Source organism: Dipodomys merriami, unplaced genomic scaffold (genome assembly GCF_024711535.1).
Source record: "Dipodomys merriami isolate MVZ:Mamm:240054 unplaced genomic scaffold, mDipMer1.0.p SCAF_14, whole genome shotgun sequence".
Classification (NCBI taxonomy): Eukaryota; Metazoa; Chordata; class Mammalia; order Rodentia; family Heteromyidae; genus Dipodomys; species Dipodomys merriami.
The window spans coordinates 7804389-7827500 of NW_027202715.1; the positions used below are offsets into that span (position 1 = coordinate 7804389).

At 50.7% G+C, this 23112-nt stretch overlaps 1 protein-coding gene across 8 annotated transcripts in view; it reads left to right on the forward strand.

Annotated features, from left to right (window-relative positions):
- Positions 1–23112, forward strand: part of Zmiz1 (zinc finger MIZ-type containing 1) — a 226944-nt gene that overhangs the window by 172167 nt on the left and 31665 nt on the right. For all 8 annotated transcript variants that reach the window (XM_070020702.1, XM_070020701.1, XM_070020700.1 and 5 more), the window contains one exon: positions 21854–21998. In XM_070020702.1, coding sequence (XP_069876803.1) covers positions 21854–21998 — 145 coding nt within the window. The remainder of the gene's footprint in view (positions 1–21853; positions 21999–23112) is intronic.

The window sequence follows — 23112 nt, forward strand, 5'->3', positions numbered from 1 at the left end:
AGAGTCCTAGAAGGAGACTAGAGAGCTGAGGCTGATTGACCCTAGGTGTGGAGGGGGTGCAGATGGCTTTTCTCCATTCTCAAAAATACTGCTTGCCTGTCATGGCCCCTGTTTTCTCCATCTGAGTTGGAGCCTCCAATTGAAGGACTCCAGGAAGGCTGGGTCTCAGAGCCCTTGAGGCTCCTTCAGGAGTAATGGGCTGGCCTGGTGTCCTCGCAAGCTGTCCCTAAGTACTCTCTAAAGACATATAACACCTTGCTACCAGCTCCATAGACTGACTTGGCTACTCGTGTCACTAGGGTCTCAGGGACAAGCGCCTGTATGGCCTCTACTTCTCTGGCCTTGCTGTGAAAACTTGGGGTCCAGACAATAGGATCCTTGGAGCTTGGCTAGGATCCCCTAAGACACTAAACCCCTAAAGGATAGTCACCATCTTGGAATCTAGCCTGCCCCAGAGAGATTGCAGATCAACACACATAAACACTCAGACCACATCCACAGCAACGCACAAATGCACATTCAGTCATGCAATCAACCCTCAACCATACACAAGCAAGAGACCTAGACTTTTAGGTGTTCATTGCACTGCACAAGTGCACACGCACAAATATATCCTCCAAACATAGCCATGCTCATATAGTCATATTGTTATACTCTACCCACAGCCATGTACAAGCATACGCATACATTTTGTGTGTGCCAGTACTGGGGCTTGAACTCAGGGCCTAGGTGCTACATCCCTTAGCTTTTTTCATTCATGGCTGATGCTCTGCCACTCTAGCCACAGCTCCACTTCCTGCTTTTGCTGGATAATTGGAGCTAAGAACGTCTCTACTTCCCAAACTTCCCTAACCAGGTTGACTTGGAACCACAGTTTTCAGATCTCAGCATCCTGAGTAGCTAGAATTACAGGTATGAGCCACTGGCACCGGACTAACACACTCTCTTATGTGTGCTTTGCTAATGTGCATATACCCACAGCCAAGCCCAAGTACATACTCACACATAATACATCACCCTCAAGTCTTTCCTCTTCATTAAAAAAATTAATTGTAGCTGAAATTCTCATTTCAAACCAACTTTGTTGTTCATGTTGAATAACTATCCCTTGTTTGCATATACTTCAGAAACAAAGTCCCTGGGGAAGAAGTAGTCTGTTTTCTTAAGATGAGTCCTACAAGTCCAATTAGGAGCAATTGTTCCTCTTATATTCAGGCGTGCCCTGCTGAGCCCCTAATTAGGTAGCTAGGGGTACCCTACTCAGGCCCTAGCATGATTAAGTGGCCTACTGTAGGGCCAGGCTTAGGCAAGTCTAGGACTTGAACCCCAAGGCAGGGGGCACATCTGAAGGGCTCAGGGAAATAAATTGTCCTTTCCGGCCTCCAATGGACTTGAGATCATTGCTTATGTCCCAGACCTTGACTGCCTCTGGACAGGAGCATTTCAAGCACTTCAGGTATAAAGGAAGACCCTTAGCCCGGTCTGCATGGCTTTCAAGGCCCACGGAGTGCTCATCTGCTAGTTGGGGATTGACCCATGATGGGGTGCAGCTTGCTTCTCTCCATTCCCTTTGAAGTATCACTGAAGTCATCTGCCAAAGTCATCCCAGGGCCAGCTAGAGCCAGGGCTGGGGATGACCAGCTCTGCACCTGGTAACTTTTTGCCACCATCCTCGGTTTTTAGCAAAATGCCCATCGCCCTCATCCACTCTTGCTGGAGAAGAGGGTGTTGCTTGAAAGAACATGTGTCTCGCGGCCACGTTCAGCCTGGAGGTTTGTCTGGGCTGCACATGCCAGCTGGTGTCTGCTCACACCCCGTGGTGCTGTTGGCCTCCAGCTTGGCATGCTCGGCCCTCTGGTGCACGTAGTGCCCGCCACTGCCCTTAAAGACATTGTCCCTCCCATCCAGCCCAGGCCAGTTCTCTGCAGCCTCTAGGAGGTTCAGGTTTCCATCCACCAGGTGGGCAGCTCCCCACTGTCCACAGCGAGCATCATCTTGGCTCACAACCATGCCCTGCTCCTACCACCTGGGCCCCCAGGTGCCGTCTGCCACCCCTTTTTCTTGGAGACAGGTAGGTGGCCTCAGAGCAGGGGCAAGAAGAAGGCACAAAGGTTCCAGATGGGGAAGGTGAGGGGTTCCCATTCTGAGGGGCAGCCAGTGTCCTGTCTGTCACCTGGCATCTAGGTTGTATTCACCTCCCTATAGGAAGGGCAGGAAGCAGGCACCGTGGTAACATGGGTGTATAAGGACCCGTCTGCTTAGTGTATACCATCTTTGTTCGTGTGTGTGTGTGTGTGTGTGTGTGTGTGTGTGTGTGTGTGTGTGTGTGTGTGTGTGTGTGTGTGTGTGTGTGTGTGTGTGTACGTGCATACTCATTTGTGCCCCTGCGTGTGCCCCTGAGCTTTTCTGTTCAAGGCTAGCATTCTACCACTTGATCCATAGCTCCATTTCTGGCTTTTGGTGCTTAATTGGAGAGGAGAGTTGCATGACCATTTTTTCTGGGGTTAGTTTGGAACCATGCTCCTCAGATCTCAGCCTCCTGAGTAGCTAGGGTGACAGGTGTGAGCCACTGGTGCCGCCCAGCTCCATCTTACTGTGGATGAGGAGTGAGGCCCACGTGAGCATTGTGATGTGTATCTGAGCTCCTGACTGTCTCTTTCCCATCCTGGCCATCCCAAAGTCTCCTCAGTTGTTTCTCTGTGCCATCATGTCTTGCTCTGGCCCTGCCTCTGGTTCTGAGCTCATACCCTTCCTCCATATTGACTTGCTCTGCTTAATTTCATTTTCCTAGGGCTCCAACTCACAGAAATAAACCCTCTCCCCCCCTCCCTGTATTCCCCCCACCCCTGTACTCCTCTGATTTAACAAGCCTGCCAGAAAACAATAGTGATTTCCTCATCGATCATAAACAGAAGTGATTACCATACAATTACAGCCTGAACCATCAGCCTGGATGCAATCACAGAGACGCAGTGTAAATGGGAAGACAATTGCTTGCAGAATTACCCCCAAATTGGTTTAAGTAGCAACAAAGGAGTGTTGGCACTTTGGCATTTGGGGGAGAGCTGGGGGGAGATGCTAGTGGTCCTGAGCTGTCTGCTTTGGCATTGCTAGGGAGAAAGTGGCCTGCCACCTTCCCCTACCTCATTATTTTCCTTGCAACCATTGTTCCTTGCATGTCATGGTGCAGTTTATGATAAACTCGTTTATACTAATGTGTAAGTGGCTAAATGTACCTTCAAATTGGGCCAGTGAAAAAAGAGCAAACCTTGACGGAGAAAGTATTCTGGGGAGCCCGCATAGCTCCCCAATAATCACCCCCCCTTCTTTCTCATCTTGGGCTTCTTTAAGACCCCTCATCCCTCTGGATTCTCCTGGCCTGCCCTCCACCCCAAAGGTTATCTGTCCACATCTCCCAGGCATGGGCAGTCTCCGGTCAGGGACCTCTTATGATCCCTTCTTCCACTGCAGGTGTCCCTAAGTCCTTCCTAGCCACTCGGGCCAGCTGGAACCCACATACCCTTGCCAGGTGGGCCCAGGCAGCCATCCCGAGAAACACATGCAGAGGGGGGCCAGCAGAGGGTATGGACCAGCTTCCGTTGACCAGAGTCTGCTCCTTTCCAGCCTTTGGTTTGTGAGAAGTGGCCTGCCAGCAGGATGCCTCTGGGTTTGAGAACTGGACTCTTTAGCTCCAGCTGTGTCCACAGGGGATACATTGGCTCTGGGAGTGATGGCTCTGCATCAGGCTGCGCTGTCTACCTTTGGCATACAGATTCCATGACACCCAGCTGACAGGGAGGGCTGTGTCCTGTCCCATCTGATCCTCATACAAAGGTTTGCATATGTCTGTGATTTTTTTTTTTCTAGTGTTTGGTTAAAAAAGAAACCTTCCAGGTGAGGTCCCTTGAAGCAGGTCACACAGCCCATGAGTGAGGACTAGGGTTAAGTGTATGTTCCTTGATGCTATCCTCCTCCCTCTCCGCTCACCTCTCCATCTCCCCCAAACCCACTTGGAGCAGACCGGAAGTCTGGCCTGGTATCTTCCTGCCCTGAGACTTTGGATGGTACATGTCATGGGACCGAGCCTCTGCAAGCACACCCCTTCCACATATCAGCTCTTCCCATAGCACCCCAAGGGGACAGTCAGACCCCCATTGAGCAAACTGAAGATTGGAGAAGGGAAGACCCAGAACCTGGTGATGGAAGCTGTTATGAACCCCCATCCATCTGCCAGACTCAGTCCTGTGCTCACTGGTGTCCCTGAACTCTTTCAATGATCCTCTGTCCCCTGCCCTTGGTCACCCTATGGAAGCCTCAGGGCAGAGTGGTATAACTACCAGACTCCAGGAGGCATTGATCCATGCTTTGTGTGGTATCTCAGGCTCTGCACTGGGCACATACAGAATGTCTACTCCCTCTTCAGAGCAGTCGCTTGTCTGCATCGTCCAACACTGCAGCCAGAGGCCCCATATGGCCATTGACACTTAATTTTTTTGGTAGAGGGGCCTGAACTCTCTGGGTTTGGCATTGTCCCTCAATTCTTCAGCTCAAGGCTAGAGCTCTACCGCTTGAGCCACAGTGCCACTTCCAGACTTTTTCTGCTTATGTGGTGCTGAGGAATGGAACCCAGGGACTCATGCATGTAAGGCAAGCACTCTACCACTGAGCCACCTTCCCAGCCCAGATTGACACTTTTTTTTACGTGAAAGGAAACTTGAACGTTGCTTATTGGTTCCAGGTCAAGTGCTCAGTAGCTATATGAGGACCCCAATCCTAGTTTCAGGCAGCACGGATCTAGAACGCTCTAGGTGGATCTAGAACGTTCTAGATTGTCATGCAATGCTACATACCTCATCCCTTTTCCCAGATATGGTGATGTGTCATGCACAAGGTGGACGACAGCTGAAACAGCATAGGCCCATGAGCTTGCAAGTACAAGTCCCCTGCAGGGAGGGAACAAGGACTGGACTTTCTCCCTGGCTTTATGGAGCCAAGCAAGTGTATGTGTTGAGTAGATGCTGAAATGAATGACTAAGTAAATATCGCCTGCCACAACTTCCGGGTAGACTTGACTCCTCTCGTGATAGAGTTAATGTGGAGTGGGCAGAGCCAGCTGCTGAGGAGTGATGGATGGCCCTTCTCTCAAGATAAATGTGGCAGTCAAGGTAATCGGATTGTGTGTGACGGTCTAATTTGTAGGCGAGGATAGGAAGCGCCCAGCCATGTTTCGCCCTAGCCGCCCATATTAGTTTAATCAAATGCCCAGTATCTAAATGGCTGGGCCCAAGTGATGGATGGTATGAGCTTTGTTAAACATTGTTGCCCTGTCAAGCCAAACTTCTCAAGGCCCAACCAGGCTCCTGAGCTCTTTTAATTTGTTTTCTTCTTGCTTGGTTATCTCTGCATGGAGCAAGGAAGGGGAGCTGTGGCTCTTGTGTCTTTCAGTGTCTGGTTTTTTCATAGAGATGGAAGGGATTGAGGCCAGAACTGGAGAGCAGAGACACCGAATCACCTTCTGCCTCTTCTGAGAGGCTGTCCTGTGTCACTGCACAGCTGTAGGGAGTCCAACCTTCCAGAATTTTTCTCCCTGTGCTTTGTGGTTTCTATTCCATGTGACTCACCCTGAGCTAGTTGGACTGTTCTTTCTTACTTCCTGATGATTATGGTACCAGGGCTTAAACTGAGGGCATTTTGCTTGCTAAGCAGGGGCTCTACCACTTGAGCCACACCTCTAACCCTTTTCACTTTCCTAACGAGATACTTGAGTACACAATTTTTCACTGCATTGTAAGAAACTTTATCCACTTTCCCTTAGAGTTAGTGCTACTTTGTCTTCCTTAAGAGTCTTTTGTGACATCAAGATCGTAGAAGTATTCTCCAGGCATCCCATGTCACCTTCTAGACAATGCATATCCTCACCTTCAGACCTTTAAAAAAATTTTTTTTTAAAGATTTATCTATTTTTTTAGCCTATAGAGTGTGGGAAGGATCAGACCAGATCCTCAGAGGAAACAAGAACAAGACCTAGAAGCAACCATTTTCAGTCTTCCAGGAGTGTATTTGATTTGAAACATAGATTTGAAAGGGAGAAAACGGGTTATAGCAGCATGTACGGTGGGGCTCTCTGGGTCAGGAGAGAGGGTGGCTGTTACCTGACATGCTTTGCCCCCCTCCCCTCCTTCAGTAGTGCTTGAGTGCCAGGTGTGGTTCTGGGGCCTGCTGATGTAGCACATGGAATCCATCCTTGGCACTGGAAATGCTTTTGTTCCAGTGTGGGGAGTAGAGAGTCAGCTGATAAGATTTTTTTTTTTTTAACACTAGAAGGTAAGTGCTGAAGCAAGGAAAGGAAATGGGGGAGGTGTCAGGTAGAGGAGAAGTGTTAGAACTTATTAACTGGAAAGTCAAGGAAGCCCTGGCTGAGTTGGTAAGGGAGTGAACCACATGGGTGTCCAGGTAAAAAACGTCCAGGCAGGTGTTGCCAAGTCCTGATATAATAGAACAGGGCTGGAAAGAAAGCCGAAAGCCACCAGTAGTGATCCAATGAGAGGAGCTGGGTGACAAGGCTGAGGTTGGACACCTGTTTTTTTGTTGAGACAGACTATTTTCTGGCTCCTGTATGTCCCCAGTTATGTGCATAGCCCACCTCTGCAATATTTCAGAGCTAGAGATGGAAGCTTCAGAGCTGAAGGTGTGGCTCAGTTGGTAGAGGGCCATCCTCGAACAGAAAAAGCCAAGTAAGAACACGAGTCCAAGAGTTCAAGCTCCAGTGTACGAACACGCGTGCGCGCGCGCACACACACACACACACACACACACACACACACACACACACACACACACACACACACACACACACACACACACACACGGGAAGGCTAAGATGCAGTCACAAATAATAACTCTGGGTTTGGAGCTGGCTGATACGAGCTCTGCTCCCTATTCCACCCTCCATTGAAATTGTTAGGAGAAAAAATTTGAGTATTATTTAAATAAATTACAAGTAATTCCAGCCAGGCACCAGAGGCTCATACCTGTAATCCTAGCTGCTCAGGAGGCTGAGATCTGAGGATCTCAGTTTGAAGCCACCTGGGTAGAAAAGTCCATAAGACTCTTACCTCTTACCTTACACTTACCTTACTACCAAAAAAAGCTGGAAGTGGAACAGTAGCTCAACTAGTAGAGCACCAGCCTTGAGCCCTAAGTTCAAGGCCCAGCCTGCACACAAAAAAATTAATTCTATTCATTGAAGGAGGACAGAACCACCCTATTGACCAGTTCTGCTGGTGTTGGTTAGACACGTTCTGAGCCTCTCTGTGTACCAAAGAAGGGATAAAGTGGGAATCATAGTCCCTACTTCACAAGATTGTCAGGAAAATGAACATAGAAAAAGGTTATGTCAGATCTCAGCTCAGTCTGCAGCTGACCTTCCCAAGGGCATGTCCCTATGTGATCTAGCTCTCTTGTCAGTGTGTTTGTTTCTGTTGAGGCAGAGTCCGTCTCACTATGCAGCTCAGGCTGGCCTTGAATTCACAATCTTCCTGTGTTGCTGTCTTTTGACCGTAGGATCACAGGCATGTGCCACCTACCTGGTTTACCAGGCTCTCTTAAAGGCAACAAAGAGTATATTCTTGTCATATTCTCCATGGACTCCAGATCCCAAGAAGGTCAGGACTGTTTAATCTAGCTCCCCAAGGGGTCGTTGAATTTATTCCAATCCCCTGGGGTGAGCCAACCACTCTTTACCCCTGCTGGGTGGTAGTGGTCTGGCTACTTGGGCTCCAAGCTTCCTTAGCTGGTACCCACTTGGGTTCAGGCCAGCTGGTCATCTGGCTCCCACGCCCCTCCCTCCACATTTCCTTCTCTCTTTCTCTGCATGCCATGTTTATTTTTCATAGCCTCCATGAGAGGCAGAAGGCAGAGAGCTGTTTCCTGCAGGGAGAGAGCAGGCGCTGGAGAGGAGGAGGAGGGAGGGAGAACTGCATGGTGATTAAATACTGCAGAGACCCAAACAAATGATGTTTCTCTCTGCCAGCAGCTCTGGAAGAGAAGCAAGGAGCTGGCCCTAAGCTGCCGATGGCTGGGCTGCTGTCTGCCCTCTGATATACCTGGAGCTGTTTCCTGAGAGCCCAGTGGGGTTTCAAGACCCCATTGAGCCCTTCTAGACATTCTGTGAAGTGGGTCCCTGGGGACAATGGCATGCAGAGCTCTCTCAGGTAGATGGGAAGCTAAGGAAGAAATAGGGATAGGATGGCAGTGTAGGAGCTTTAACCAGACTGCATAGCCCAAGTGCCCAGAGCAGTGCCATACCAAAGTCAAGCTCTCCAGCCATAACCATGATCACATGTCAAGACAGGTGAAGAAACAGGTGTCCACACCCACTGGGGCCTTGTCCAAGATCCTGGGGCTCATAGCTCCTAAGTAAACTGGGGCTCCACCCGGTCTTGATGACCTGCCCTGTAGTCCTTTTCTTGTCACATAGCCATCTCCAGGGCTTTGAGTGCAGCAGTCAGGGGAGGCCGGCAGCAGCGCAAGAGGACATTTGCTGGTCACATGGCTCTTCTGATCCCCAGAGTCTCCAAGCATTCTGAAACAGAAAGGAAAAGGGAGGGGCCACTCACTCCCTAACACATTCATGCAGCAACTGCACATCTGCTCTGAGCTCACCCAGCCTTTGATCCAAAGCAGCAGAGGGGTGCGTGCATGCATGCATGTGCGTGCATGCGTGCGTGCATGTGTGGTATGTGGTGTGTGTGGTATGTGGTGTGTGTGGTGTTAATGTTTTGTTTTTGTTTTTGTGCCAGTACTAGGGTTTGAACTCAGAGCCTGGGCACTATCCCTTAGCGTTTTTGTTCAAGGTTACCACTTGAGCTGCAGCCCACTTCCAGCTTTATTTTCCCCTTAGGTTTGGTACTCAAACTTGGTACCTGACACTTTTGCTCATTGGCTAGCACTCTACTATCTGAACCATGCCTCTAACCCCTATTCTTCTACCTTTTTGCTAATTAATTGGAAATAAGAGTCTCACAGACTGTTCTGCCTAGGCTGGCTTTTGAACTATGATCCTCAGGTCTCAGCTTCCTGAGTAGCTAGGATTACAGATGTGAACCATAGCACCCGGCAAGAGCAGTGGTTTTTAGAGATATATTCATTCGTATTAACCAACCTGGAAACTGGTTGGAAATGCATAATCTTTGATTCCATTCACTGAATCTGTAGTCTGCTAGAGGTAGGGCCTAGCACTTGTGATAAGCCTTCCAGATGATTCTGAGAGTGGGCAACATTGAGAGCCCTAGAGCTCCATGTGGTTCAGTCTTGTCCTGGGACTCCCCCATTGAAGAGATGGATTCACCCAGACATCACCCAGCTGTGTTACACCTTGAGTAACAGGTGCATCCAGGAAGCTCTGGCTGTAAATGGAATTCTTATAAACCATTCTCGTTTTTATCACTACGAGGCAACTAGATACTTAAACCCACAGAGAATCGGTTCATCACATAAAGAACCTTCTGCAAATAGAAAAGTATTCACACACACACACACACACACACACACACACACACCACACCTGTGACTGAACAAGTGTTTTCAAAGTGACGAGTGTTCTCTAGAGTATATAGAGACTCCTGGGAAGGAGAGCACCCTGGGGTAGAGAGAGGTCAGTCTGGTATTTGGGGCGGTAAGGTCATCTACATGCCTAGCTCCTGCTAGGCACCATAATGGATGGTACAGGTGAATTCTTAGGTCCTATCAAGTAGCCCCATTTGGGGTTTGTGGAGGAAACCCATTTGGACCTGATGTAGTCATGAGGTTAGTGAGATGAGAGCCCCTGCACATGATTTGCAATGCCTTCTGAGCTCATAGTACCTGTGTGGTTCCAGGGAGCTGCTGGTGTGGTGCCTGCTGCCACTTCTCATCACCACCTGCCCGATGGTGCAAGTTCATGCCTGTAATGCTAGCTACTCAGGAAGCTGAGATCTGAGGACCATGGTTCAAAAGCCAGCCTGGGCAGACCTCATGAACTGCTCAGAGTCAGATGGAGGAGGCTGGAGTTCTAGCACAGGAACCTGCTATTCTTCGAGGTTAGCTACATTAGGAAACCTGGGAAGCAGGGGAGGGTGGATCCTCAGATGAGGGACTGAAAGGGTGAGGCAAAAGGCAAGTAGAGATCTATCTGGTGATGACCAGATAGGCTGTGAACCTTGGTTCAAAGCAGTGCCTGCCCCTGCCCCTTCTCTGACACTTAGGTCGGGGAACTGTCTGGGAGATTTTTTCGCTAAACGCAAAGATGCCCAGGAATCAGCACCCTCAAGGTTTAGTGACTTGGGACCAGGACCCAAGGATGAGATTAAAAAAAAAAAAAAAACCACTTGAATGGTGCTGGAGGCAGCTGCTAGCTTCCCTAGTGTAGGACACAGGGTCCTTACAAATTGAAGAAGTATACATCAAGGCTATTCAGTGCCCACTGTCATGGTATGCTGCATCCATGCAGTGTCAGTAGGTATCAACTGGGTGCCAGTGGCTCATGCCTACAATCCTAGCTACTTGGGAGACTGAGATCTGAGGAGCTCAGCAGTCAGGGGCAATGAAGTCAACGAGATGTGTGTGCGTGCGTGCATACGTGCGTGCGCTGCTCCTATAGCTTAAATTCAAGGCCTGGACACTGTCCCTGAACTTTTGTACTCAGGGCTAGTGTTCTACCACTTAGAGCCACAGTCTTTTTTTTTTTTTTTTTTTTTGCTTTTTAGTAGTTAATTGGAGATAAGAGTTTCATGGGCTTTCCTGCCCAGACTGGTTTCAAACTACACTACTCATATCTCAGCCTTTTGTGTAGCTACGATTGCAGGTATGAGCCACCCACCCCCAGCCTCAGTAAGACTCTTGAAGTGGAGCTGTGGCTCAAGTGGTAGAGCACAAGCCTGCAGTGAAAAAGCTAAGGGACAAAAGGAAGAGGAGACATTGTCCAAAAAGTCTTTACCTGACTTCCGTAACCCCTCTCTCTATATCACCTTTATAATAACAATTTTTAAAAAATGAAGCTAAAGGAAAGTTCCCAAAATTCAAGGCCTAGTACTGGTACACATGCTCGTGTGTACACACACACACACACACACACACACACACACACACACACACACACACACACACACACACACACACACACACACACACACACACACACACACACACACACACACACACACACACACACACACACACACACACACACACACACACACTTCTGCATAGTCCTGGAAAGGATGGGGACTCACTGCTGCCTCCTCTTTAGGCTGGGAGGAGGGCATAGCCAGAGTGCATTGCATCCAGCTGAGAAGTCTCAGGAAAGTAAATTACCCAGGGAAGAAATTGATTCCCGTAACCCCTTCTTAGCCCTTCCGGCTTCCCTGAGAGCAAGCAGTAGGCCATGGTGTTTAGCCCAGGGGAGATGCCGTATGTGCAGAATGGAAAGCAGGCTCTCGGGGTGGCTCCTGCTGGAAGTAGGCCTGAGTGCAAGTGCAGGCTTCTTGGGCAGCTGGTGGCTGTGGGCACAGCGGGTGTGGCTTCTTCATCACCTTGCAGGCACACCACACTGTGAGTGTTGACCCAGAGCCAGCTAGGGAAACAAATCCTCACTGATTTCACCACCGCCCAGAGCTCTGCTTCTGGGCTCTGCCCAGACTGCCTGGGTACTGTTGGAAGGTGTGGTCCCAGCAACCTGCCTAGGACATTGGTGCACCTTGACACACGAAGGAGATCCGTCCTGCTGGAGCCCATGTCCTCCCCAAATGTGGGGCTTGTGTACATAGAGGCCCCCTGGTCTCAGTTTGCTCTGAAGATGGGGCCAGGCCCCTCCTCTCTCTCTAGCACACTTGTTCTGTTATTTCTTTTTGGGGTTTTGGTTTCCTTTTGGCAATACTGGGATTTGAATTGAGGGTTTCATGCCAGAGCAATGCGTCTAGCCCTAGTTTTTACTGGTTATTTTGGAGGTGGAGTTTAGTAGACTTTTATGGCTGAACTGACTAGCTCCAAAGCAGGATCAGGATCCTAGGGTCTCAACCTCCAGATTAGTTAGAATTACTTTGTTGTTGTTGCTGTTATTATTATTGTGTTGTTGTTGTTGTTGTTATTTGGTGCCAGTACGGGGGCTTGAACTTGGGGCCTGAGTGCTGTCCCTTCTCTTTTTGTCTCAAAGCTAGTACTCTACCACTTGAGCCATAGTTCTTTCCTTGCTGTTGTGGACCCACCAAAAAGAAGAGTCTTACAGACTTCCTTATTTTTTTGTTTTATTTTTTGTCGGTCGTGTAACTTGAACTCTGGGCCTGGGCTCTGTCCCTCAGCTCTTCAGCTCAAGGCTAGCTCTCTACCACTTGCCACAGTGCCCACTTCTAGTTTTCTCTGTTTATGTGGTGCTGAGGAATCAAACCCAGGGCCCCATGCCTGCGAGGCAAGCACTCTACCACTGAGCCACCTTCCCAGCCCATCACAGACCTTCTTATCCAGGCTTACAGCTTCAGATCTCAGCTTCCTGAGTAGCTAGCACAGGCATGAGCCTCTTGCGCTTGACTAATTGTGTTATTAATGCTATGTAATTTCCCATTATTATGGTCTGTCTGCTGTCCTCATCCAGCAAATGTCCATCTCTGAGATGACAAAAAGCCAGGCTTGGTCTTGCCTGGCTTTTTGCCACACATTTGGGTGTATCACTAGATAGGTTTCTAACTTCTCCAGGAGTAGAGCTGTGGCTGCTCCCTACCCCACAGTGGGCTTGTGGGGGTCTGTGGAAGCAACAGGGTGAGCCAGTGGCTCCCCAGGCCTGGCTTCTTGCCAGCTGCTCTCTGCCAGCCACACACAGCATGTTGGCCCGAGTCCCGGTCCAGACCTGTCCTCGGGCCACAGCACTTGGGGGACACTGCTGAGGTAGAATTCCCAAGAAGGAAGGGACCTCCTTTTTTTCTGATGGGAACCATGCCCAGGGTATCTTGGCAGTTGAACCCAAATTGTTCAGGCATGCCCAGATGGAAGTGTGATGTGGGCAGGGCACTTTTCAAGCCAGGATTTTCTTCTTAAGGCTCACAGACAGGCTCCGCTGGGTGAGGAAAGGCCAAACCGGTTTGGGAAATCAGCCCAGTGGGCTCAGAGTTCCTCCAGAGTTCAATTCCCAGGATGCGTTCACACGCCTGGAGCCCGCAGGGAGAGTGCAGGTAGAGCAAGCAAGAATGTTCCCGGGGTAGAGCTGGTCTGAGGCTAGACCATAGCATCAGAAAAGCCAGGTCCTTCCCAACCTAGGGAGCCGGTAAGGCCAGAGACAAGGCTGAGTGGCCATGCGTGTCCCAGGCAGCTGTTCCCCTGAGCTCCTGCAGGGGTGAGAATGGCGGTTTCAAGACCAACCAATGGGTCTAGCTTCTCACCTTACCACATCTGCTGGGGAGCAGAATGTGGGAATGATCTAGAAAAGTCAGAAACAGTTAACAGGACCACAAGGGTGGTTGGAGAATCAGCATGACTGTTCTGTCAGGAGCCACCAAAGACCAGTCCTCCCCCCTACCACCACCACCCTGCCCATGTGACATTTCCTATGACCAGTTCCTTGTCTAAGAACAGAGTGGACCTGTTGCCCACCTCATATATACAGCCCAGAGAAAAAGGAAGCTGTCCCCCAATTACACAGGAAGTTGATAGTAGAGGGGGGAAAAGAAGCTGGGGTGGCACTGAGCTATCTTCTGGTGACTGCTCTCTGATGCAGTGTCACAGATTGGGGACACAGAAGGGAAACTCCATGCACCAGTGGCAGAGCCAACTTCTCTTCCCCTTCCTCCAGTATGTGCAGGCTCACCCTCAGGTACCCCCTCAAAGGGTACTTGTGAGGTGTGAGTGAGGTAGAGGGTGCCGAAGGACTGGACAGATGAAAGATTGTCTGTGGTCTTACATGGTCACTTGATCCTACAGTTGTACCCCTCTAGCTCTGGACCAAGACGACGCTGACATTTGGTGACCTCAGAGCCTGTAGTGGCTAGAGGGCTCAGGTCAGCAACCCTGCCCTGCAGTCCTCCTCCCTCTGTCATGCACTTCCTGTGTTGTTTCCTCCTGGGAGGACACAATGCCATGAGCCAGATCAGGAGGGGGCAGGGCTGCCTAGCAGTAAGGGGCCGCAGGCTGCCGAGCAGGATGTGTGGGGGAGGGGAACGTCAGAGGAGGGGCCTCACCTGCCCACTGCCCATCTTCCTGTACAGTGGAATCTAGAGAGGGAAGATGTTAGGGTGAGAATATGGTACCTGGGGTTTAGGTAACAGAAGACATGGGCACAAAGCACTGCCTGCCACAGGGAACAGTCGGCATGAAGGAAGATGTCAGTATCTGTGGGATCCTCATGGAGTCAAAGAGACAGGAAATGACAGAGACTGGGGACAGGGGTCTGTTTTCTATTTCTGGGGCATGTGAGTATTGCAGTATTGGCCCAGCATTTCATCGGTGTGAGCCTGTTTAATGTTTTTTGGTCAGGGTTTGAACTCAGGGCCTAGGCACTGTCCTTGAGCTCTTTTCACTCAAATTTTGAGCCACAGTCCACTTCCGGTTTTCTGGTGGTTTATTGGAACTAAACGCCTCACAGACTTTTCTGCCCAGGTTGGCTTTGAATCATAACCCTCAGATCTCAGCCTCCTGAGAAGCTAGGCTTATAGGGGTGAGCCACCAGTGCCCAGCCTGTTTAATACTCTTATGAGGAAAGCGATGTTGGCTGTCCAGACAGAAGGAAAACTGAAGCTCAGAGAACTTAAGGAACCGTACGTAGCCAGGGTCACAGAGCTGGTACGCTGGCAAGCAAAGCTTTGACCCAGGCAGCCTGGCTCCAGCCTGCTTGTAGCCCACACTACCTCCTTCTGGAGACAGGATGTGGTCAGCATTTTCCTGCTTCCCATGTTCTCGGAGGGGTCTTTAGCGTCAAACCTGCCACCTCGTGTGCGTACAAAGCTCAAGCCTATCCTTTGTCTCAGGCATCTCACACAGACCTTGTGCACAGGAAGGGTTCTGCTCACTGTCCTATTTCACAGATAAGATGAAGAGATAAGTCCAGGATATCTCAAGTCCATGGGTGTCCTCTCCCCCAGAGCCCTCTCACCCCATCATATACTCCTTTTTGTGCTATGGCTTGAACTCAGGACCTCGCACTTTGTGTGTGTGTGTGTGTGTGTGTGTGTGTGTGTGTGTGTGTGTGTGTTTGAGTGTTTGCGTGTGTGCGTGCGTGCACATGTGTGTACGCGCGCGATACTCCTGGGGCTTGAACACAGATCCTGGCCACTGTCCCTGAGCTTTTGTGCTCAAAGCTAGTGTTCTACCACATGAGCCACAGCTCCACTTCTAGCTCTGTGGTAGTTAGATGTAAGAGTCTTATGGTTTTGGATTTGTCTTCATGGGCCGACTTCGAACCTCAGTCTTCAGATCTCAGCCTTTTGAATAGCTAGGATTAGAGACGTGAGCCACTCCTTTCCTGTGCACAAGCAGGAGACTCACTGCCTTAACCCCCTTAGGCACCAACAATGGGGAAATGGGAGGTCAGAGAACAGGAAAGTGTAAAACCTAGTCCCAGAAGAGGGACAGGAAGGCCATATTCTGGGTTCCAGAGGGAAATGCAAATGGACACCAAAAAATTCCTAACATAAGCTCCAACACCAGCCCCCTTGGTAAGGAGACACAGGGTGATGGTAGAGTCCTAGCTAAACTGCTTACCTTTATTCTACTACCACTGTGGCTGTGTGTGCCATGAAATGGGTCACTTGATATCATGGCGGGCTTTATGTGGCGACAGTGCTAGTCTCTGGACATTCTAGTAAGATTCCATTCAGATATCTTGCTCTTAAAGAAGACATCCCTGCAGTCCAGGTTTCAGATGTGTGCTCAGTATCCTCTCTGAGTAACTGAGTTCTTTCTGTCTATGACTCATGGTGAAAAGTTAGTCATGTGTTGATTGCATAGCATGTACTAAACCTTGAGCTGCTGGGGGCTGGGGTGGTGGAAAGGCTACTCTCCCAATCCCACCATCCCCCCCTAGAATACACCCTAGCTAGCCTAGATCATGGCTCCTGTCCATTAGCATCTCCTGTCCACCACAGGTAACCAGAGTGCACTTAGGGGGGAAAAAATCCTTCTGGCTGCCATGTGACCAGGTAGGGTGGCAGAAGATGAGTTTGGAAAGAAACAAATGGTGGGATGCTGTTGTGATTACAAGTGTCCAGACTGGCACAGGATGCTTGGATATGCCAGAAGGCAAGATGCAGGTGAGCTAGGCTGCAGGGACAGTGGCATGGAATAATCGGTGGGTGGCACAAGGCAGGGGTCCATCATCAGAAGGTGGCCGCAAGTGCTCCCAGCCCCCTTGTGCATGTGGGAAAAAGAATTTGGAATGTATCTTGGGGTAAGAGGAGAGGAAGGGAGGGGCTCAGCATGGGGATCCCACTCTTCTTTGCCTGGTACGGTGTGCAAGGCCCTGGTTCTGTGCCAGACCTTTCCATCAGGAAAGGGAACCGCCCACCTGGCTGTCACATGAGGTAGTCTCCCGTGCACCTGAAATACATCATTAGTGTTTGTTTTATTGGTAGTGAACTCCACTTGTATCCTCCCGGGGGCTCTTCCTACCCTCTCTCCTTCCCACGGTATGGTTTGAAGGACAAGTGGCTACCCTCTGCCCTGAAGACCCCTCTTCCTCAGCATTTTGGGGTCCTTTCCATTCTAGGGTCTCAAACCCACCCTCCTTTCCTCCCCCACTCAATATGCTCGCTCTCATGAATGCAAGCCTCAGATCCTTGTTAGCCTTCTATCCATGAGTTGCTATGGACCTCAGTATCCCTTTGTCTCATTCTGTGTGTGGTCTGCCATCTGCACCACATTGGATAAAGCTCCTGTCATTCTCCTTCCCAGATCTTAACCAGAATGAACACCCCCAGAGCTCCTTGTTCAAACCTCCCCAGGGAACTTCTCTTGCTCTGTAGTCATTGTGGCTGCCTCTGATTTCTTGTTCCTTTGCAAACTTGAGCTCAGTGTGAAAAAGGACCAACCTGTCCTATGTGCCCAGGGAAGCTTGTTTGTCCTCTTAGATTCTTGGCCCAGTCTCTGCTTGGCAGAACCCATTGCAGGCACACCTGGGGTTCTCAAGGTCTATCTCACCCTTACCTCTAGTTTCCCTCTTATTTTCCCTCTGTCTAAAGGATATTGGGGCAGCACTTGAGTGCAAGGTGCATTGCTGGAGAGATCTTGGTGAGATGGAAGGGACCTTGCTCTTCCCCCTGTGCCCTCTCAGATCTATTTTTCTGGGTCCCCCATCCTCAGACCCTTCTGTCTTTCATTCCCATTCCCACTGCAGTTGAGCAACTGCAGGAGCCAGCATGTGTGAGCAATGCCTGATTCATAACCTGCCTGGTACAGCTAGTGCAGAGGCACTTGGCCTGGTCCATGGGGACCCTGGGGGAAGCAGAAACACCATCCTTCCAGGGCCACAAGTACCTTTGCACTGCCTGGAGACACAGCTTCCTTTGGATGGGGGATCTGCCTTTTGCTTCCAGTCTAAGCAAGGTAACTGGTTATCTAGGGAGATAACTAAATAAAGATAACTAGATAAACCTAGATAACCCACCTGCGTGACGCCCTATGGATCTCGAAAGCCCATGCCACTCTAGGACATTTGTCTCTGTTCTGGGATCAGAAATGGACAACCAAGGCCCTACAGCCCTTCTCGTGGTCACTCTACCAAGGGCACAGATGCTAATTGCCATCCACTCTAGTAGCTGGCGGGCAACACTGATCGTGAACCTGGGGACTGCTGTGCCTCAGGGTGATGACTCAGTGCATCCTTACATCTGCCCCGTGACAGGAGGGTGACAGTGGAGGGCGCCTCCCAGCTTTGCAGGCTTGGCATATTGTCCTGAGTGGCTTGGACTAGAGGAGAGGAGCAGGCCCAAGCCTCGTTCATTGCAGGAGCTCCTGGGAGAGCTGTCAGACATGTTGGCACCTAAGGTGGGAGTGGATTGGGAGTCTGGAGCCTGGTGACTGAGATACCGGCGAGAAGGGGTGGGGAGCCCAATGAATCATTTCAGAAGTATTGGGTTGTCTGTATTTGTGTGTCCCGCACCACTGCACGCTGTGCTGAGAAGTTTGGAGAGCACTTGGAAATCTGGGTTGAGAGTTGAAGGATGGGGTCCAAGGTTGTACCCCTGCTGCTGCCCTGCGTTCCAGCTGTGGACATGGTGACGTTCCTGAAGGGCCTAGTAAGGACCAGGCATGGGTCTTGGAGAAAATCCTGAGAGACCAGATTCCTGCAGCCCCACACCTCTTGTATGTGTTACACAAGGCCTGCCCTGGGAGTGGGGGGGGGAGGGGGAGAGGACCTCTCAGGGCTACCCCCCCTCCAGGCAGTATACAAACGAACTTGCAGCCTCACCTTCCTGGGAAGGCTAGGATCTGTTACAGGTCCTGCCTGGACAAAGGAGATAGTCGCTGTCGCCACAGTCATGCCACTGGCTCCAAGAGTGCCTGGCCCCAGCCCCTTCAGCCCCTCTCCTGCCTCTACCCCTGGTTGAGACTGATCTCTGCTTCTCAGTTCCCCACAAACAGAGGACGCCCCTCCCCCTCCCTCCTGTTCCATGCCCCTAATTGGGAGGGGTCCAGAAAGGACATGATAGACCCAAAGTGTCTGTCCTTTTGACTTTCTACAGTTTTAGAATGACTTCTTTTAGAAACACTCAGCTCCTAGAGGTACAGTTTGGGGTCCTACTGGATCTATGGCCAGCTGCATGGGTGGTATATATAGCACCAGGCAGGAAGCCAAACATCCTCTGTCCACCAAAGAGGGAATCACACACTGCTGGGGCTGCCCAGGGGCCGAGCAAAGTTGCACTTTGTAAGAAGAGAAAAGGAGGTTGGGCACTGGTGGCTTATACCTGTAACTCCAGCTACTTAGGAGGCTGAGATCTGGGGATGCTAGTTTGAAGCCAGACAAATCTATGAGATTCTTCATCACCAATGAGCCTTAAAAAGCTAAAAGTAGAGATGTGCCTCAAACAGTAGAACATCAGCCTTGAGTAAAAAAGCCGAGTCCTTAAGTCCAGGCCCCCATATCAGCACACACATATACAAACAGAAGAAAAATTTTAAAAATGAGGAGGGGGCATGGATACCCCCTGCTATTTGAGTGCATAAAGGGGGCCTCTCAGGACAAGATAAGGGCCAGCATGTTGGCCATCTAGGGGATAGAAGGGACATTGTTGGCTCCACCTGTTTCAAAGAAAGGCCCAAGCCAGGACTGGCACCATCCTCTCTACAGCTGGACACACTGCATAAGCCACAGCAGGTTTTTTCCACCCAGCCACCCATCCCAGGACTGTATATCCCACCCTGTAAGTGCATAAGACAAAGGCAGGCCAAGGAGGCAAGCAAGCCGGACCTGCCCCAGCAGCACAAACAGGCCTTTCCACATCAGAGATGTGCGTGACCCCTGATCAGACACTCCTGACCCCCCACCCCCACCCCAGCCCTTGTGCAATCCCCTCCTGCTGCCTCTGTCTTGACCTGGCAGGCGTCTGAGGGTGGTGCCCAGATTCTCTTTTTTTGGCTTCCAATTCCTGTGTGTTGTCAGTCACCAGCGTTTGCCTCCAAACTGTTCCTGTTGGTCTGGGCCATGGTGAGAGCATGCTCTGTACCCAGTCACCATCCAGCTACAGGGAGGGGAGGGAACTGACACTGGTCCTCTGCTGTAGTGAGCCTCTCTGCTGGGGGGGGAGGAGGGGAGGAATGGCCTCCCTCACTGCCCCTGTTGCAGGAATGTAGTCTTCTAGGTGTGTGAAGTTGTGGCTGCCTAACACGCACCATGCCTGCTTGTAGCATTCCAGGCCCCCATGGCCAGGCTCTGCACAAAAGCTTGCCTGCCTGGCCTTTATTCCCTTTCCAGGAAACTACTCTGCTAGCGATAGGAAGAAAAGGGACACCCTTGGTCAAGCAGGTGGCCTGTGACAGTGGAGGAAAGCCCCAATCCCTTAGTGCATGATGTGCATGGCTTTCCCCTAGGGAGAGCAAGGCTAGGAAGGCGGGGTGGGCAGCACCATCTGCAGTCCTTTGTGCTAGCTGGCGGTGAACGTCCTGGTGCTGTGATCAGGCTGCCTCGTGCTTGGCATGCAAATGAGTTCCCAGATGCCCCGTGCCCCTGCACAAGGAACGTAACTAGGGGCCTGGAGAAGAATGGAGCAATCTGGAAACACACTTCTGTTTGTTCCAGCCTCATTGAATAGGCAGCTTTCCCTCCAGCCACAGCAGATGTGTGCTGGGCACTGCTGGAAGAGCCTTGCCAGTTTCTGAGCATGCAGGGGCTGAAGGGAAGAACCTCTCCTCCCTCACACCCTCCTCCCTACATGCTCATCTCTGCTGAGCGCCCATGGCTTATGCCTGTAATCCTAACTACTCAGGAGGCTGAGATCTGAGGATCAACCCAGGCAGTAAATTCCATGAGACTCTTTATCTTCAATTAACTATCAACAAGCCAGAAGTAGAGCTGTGGTTCAAGTGGCAGAGTGCCAGTCTTGAGCAAAAAAAGCTACAGGACAGCTTCCAGATCCTGAGCTCAAGTCCCAGTAGTATCACATGCACCGGTACAATGCAGGAGCAAGTTAGTGTACAGAGTGAAGACCTTGAAGTGAAGGAGTGGGCTTGTTTCCAGTCCAATAGCTAATAGACAAGTCAGCTCTCCAATCAGTGTGGCCCAGGGATTCTCAGCAAGAGAGAGGCATGAGCTGAAGTGTGGTTCCCAGGATGGATATCTCAGTTCTCCATCTGCCCCTTCCCAAAGCCAGGAGGGCAGGGCAGGGAGCATTTCCCCTCTTTACCTCCACACACACTGAGGCCCAGAGTCTATGAGCTCCTGAGAGTCACACAGCTGTGACTCTAGAGCCTAGGTTTTGAGACTTGCTGACCTAGACAATGCTTTTGGCCTCTGGTGGCCACATTGGGGCAGTGAGGGATGAGAGAAAATCACTCTTCTCCATCTCTTCCCCAGTACCAGTTTATTCAAAGCTCACTCAGCCTGGACATTAGCTTAGCTTTTTTTTTCTTTTCTTTTTTCTTTTTTTTTGCCCATTCTCTCATGTGGTGCCCTTGGCACTCTCTAGCCTAACCTTCTACCCCTGCCCCCCTCCACTCTGGAACTCCTTCTGTCCTTTCAACAGGCATTAATGTCCAGCTGTGCAGGGACCTGCAGTGGGTTTGGTGGGAAGGCAGGTACCACCTGTGTTCTGTATGGGGCAAGTTTTGGGTGGGAGTCTCTGGGAGCTCCCTGAAGACACTCCTGGATATTTCCACTGCTTTTATGCACCCGCGGGGAGAAGCCATGTGGAGCTGTTCAAAGTGCAGGTTGGGGGAGGGACTCCTTAAAAGTCCAAAAAGGGGGTGAGGGGTGTGGCTCGGGTAGTAGAGTACCAACCAGTAAGCAAAAGCATGCATCAAATACCAAATTTGAGTCCAGGCCTGAGGAAGGAGGTAGTGCCCCACTGCCCCGGACATGAAGTGTGTCATGCCCCTGTCCCCTCCCATCTCCCCTTGGCTCCGTCTCTGCCCTCATCTTCTTTGTCTGGACTCCACAGTGCTTCTCAGAGTGGTGGTCCTTAAACTTGGGCTCCTCTGACTGACTCTTTAGCAGTGGATGTTTTAGGGTTCTCCGTGGGGGTGTGTTAGTCCCCTTTTAAGGACGAGACCACAGCTTACTGTCTCCTGGGAGCCAAGCTAGGATCACCAACACCCAGTGCGGGAAGAAGGGTACAATGGAGGCTGGGTGATGGGACATGATAGCCAGGGTGCCCACTGACCATGCTGTCCTTCCTTGCAGCCCTGCTGTCCTCCTGGTGTGAGGAGCTTGGCCGCCTGCTGCTGCTCCGACATCAGAAGAGCCGCCAGAGCGACCCCCCTGGGAAACTCCCCATGCAGCCCCCCCTCAACTCCATGAGCTCCATGAAACCCACTCTGTCACACAGGTGAGTGGGCAGGTGCCTCCCTGGGCGGATGCACAGGCCTCCTTGGCACCCTCTCCCCTACCCTCCCCCGGAATGTAAGAACTGGGGTAGGACCTCCAAACCGCTGGGAGAATATCATCTTCCCAGATGTGCTTGTTTTTCTTGCCTTTCTTTTTTTTAAAAAAAAAAAAAAACTTCATAGTGAACGAATGTTATTTTGAGCTAGATGTAGCGATGCATGCTTATAATCCCAGCTACACAGGAATTCAAGATAGAAAAAATAAATAGAAAGGAAAGGAAGAGAGGGAAAAAGGGAAGGGAAAGGATACAGCAAAAATAGGAAGAGAGCACTGGATTTTTTTCTACCCATCTGCTGTGTCCTTCCCTAGAGGACTGTCTCTCCTTCAAGGTATGTCAGATGGAATATTAGGAACCCTGAATCCGGACCTTTCTGAACTCTTTCCTGAGCAGTCTTAGGCAAAACCAGAAAAACCAAGAGCGGGCAGGATGTCAGAAGGGCCCCAGGGCTAGGGGTTTCACCCTAGTGGAGGAACAGACCCAATCCAGAACCATCACACTAAAGCCATGTGAGTCTGGGCCAAGTCTGCCAGAAGACCAGAGTTCTGGGCAGGAACAGTCTAATTCGAGGCCTCTGGTCTGCTCTGCGCCAGCTGCAGATGAGCACGGGGCCAGGATTGGTGATTTCCCCTAGTTAATTATCTGGAGGGCACCTTGCTGAGCCTGGCTGCTCTCTGCAGCACTCTGCAGGCTGACCCTGGAACCACGGGGCCTGTCATACTGTCTGCTCTCCCTGGGCGCATCCTGCTAATGAACAGGAAGAACATAGCAGTCTGATCGGCTCTCATTATCCTTCCAATCGAGCAACCTGTGGCCCAGAGCATGCTGTATACAGGACTTGGAGCTCCATCATCCACACTTATAAATTGAATTAGAGGCTTGTTGACTCTGAACTAAAGAAGACTTTGGTTCACTCATTAGGGCTAGTGCCCCCAGCCAGGCCCACCCCAGCCCAGAGCACTGCCTTGCCAGACCCTGCTTGGCCACTAATAGCCACAGCTGCCAACCTCCTATGCCAGTGTTTTCTTGTGGATTGGGGTATGGCCAATGGACATTG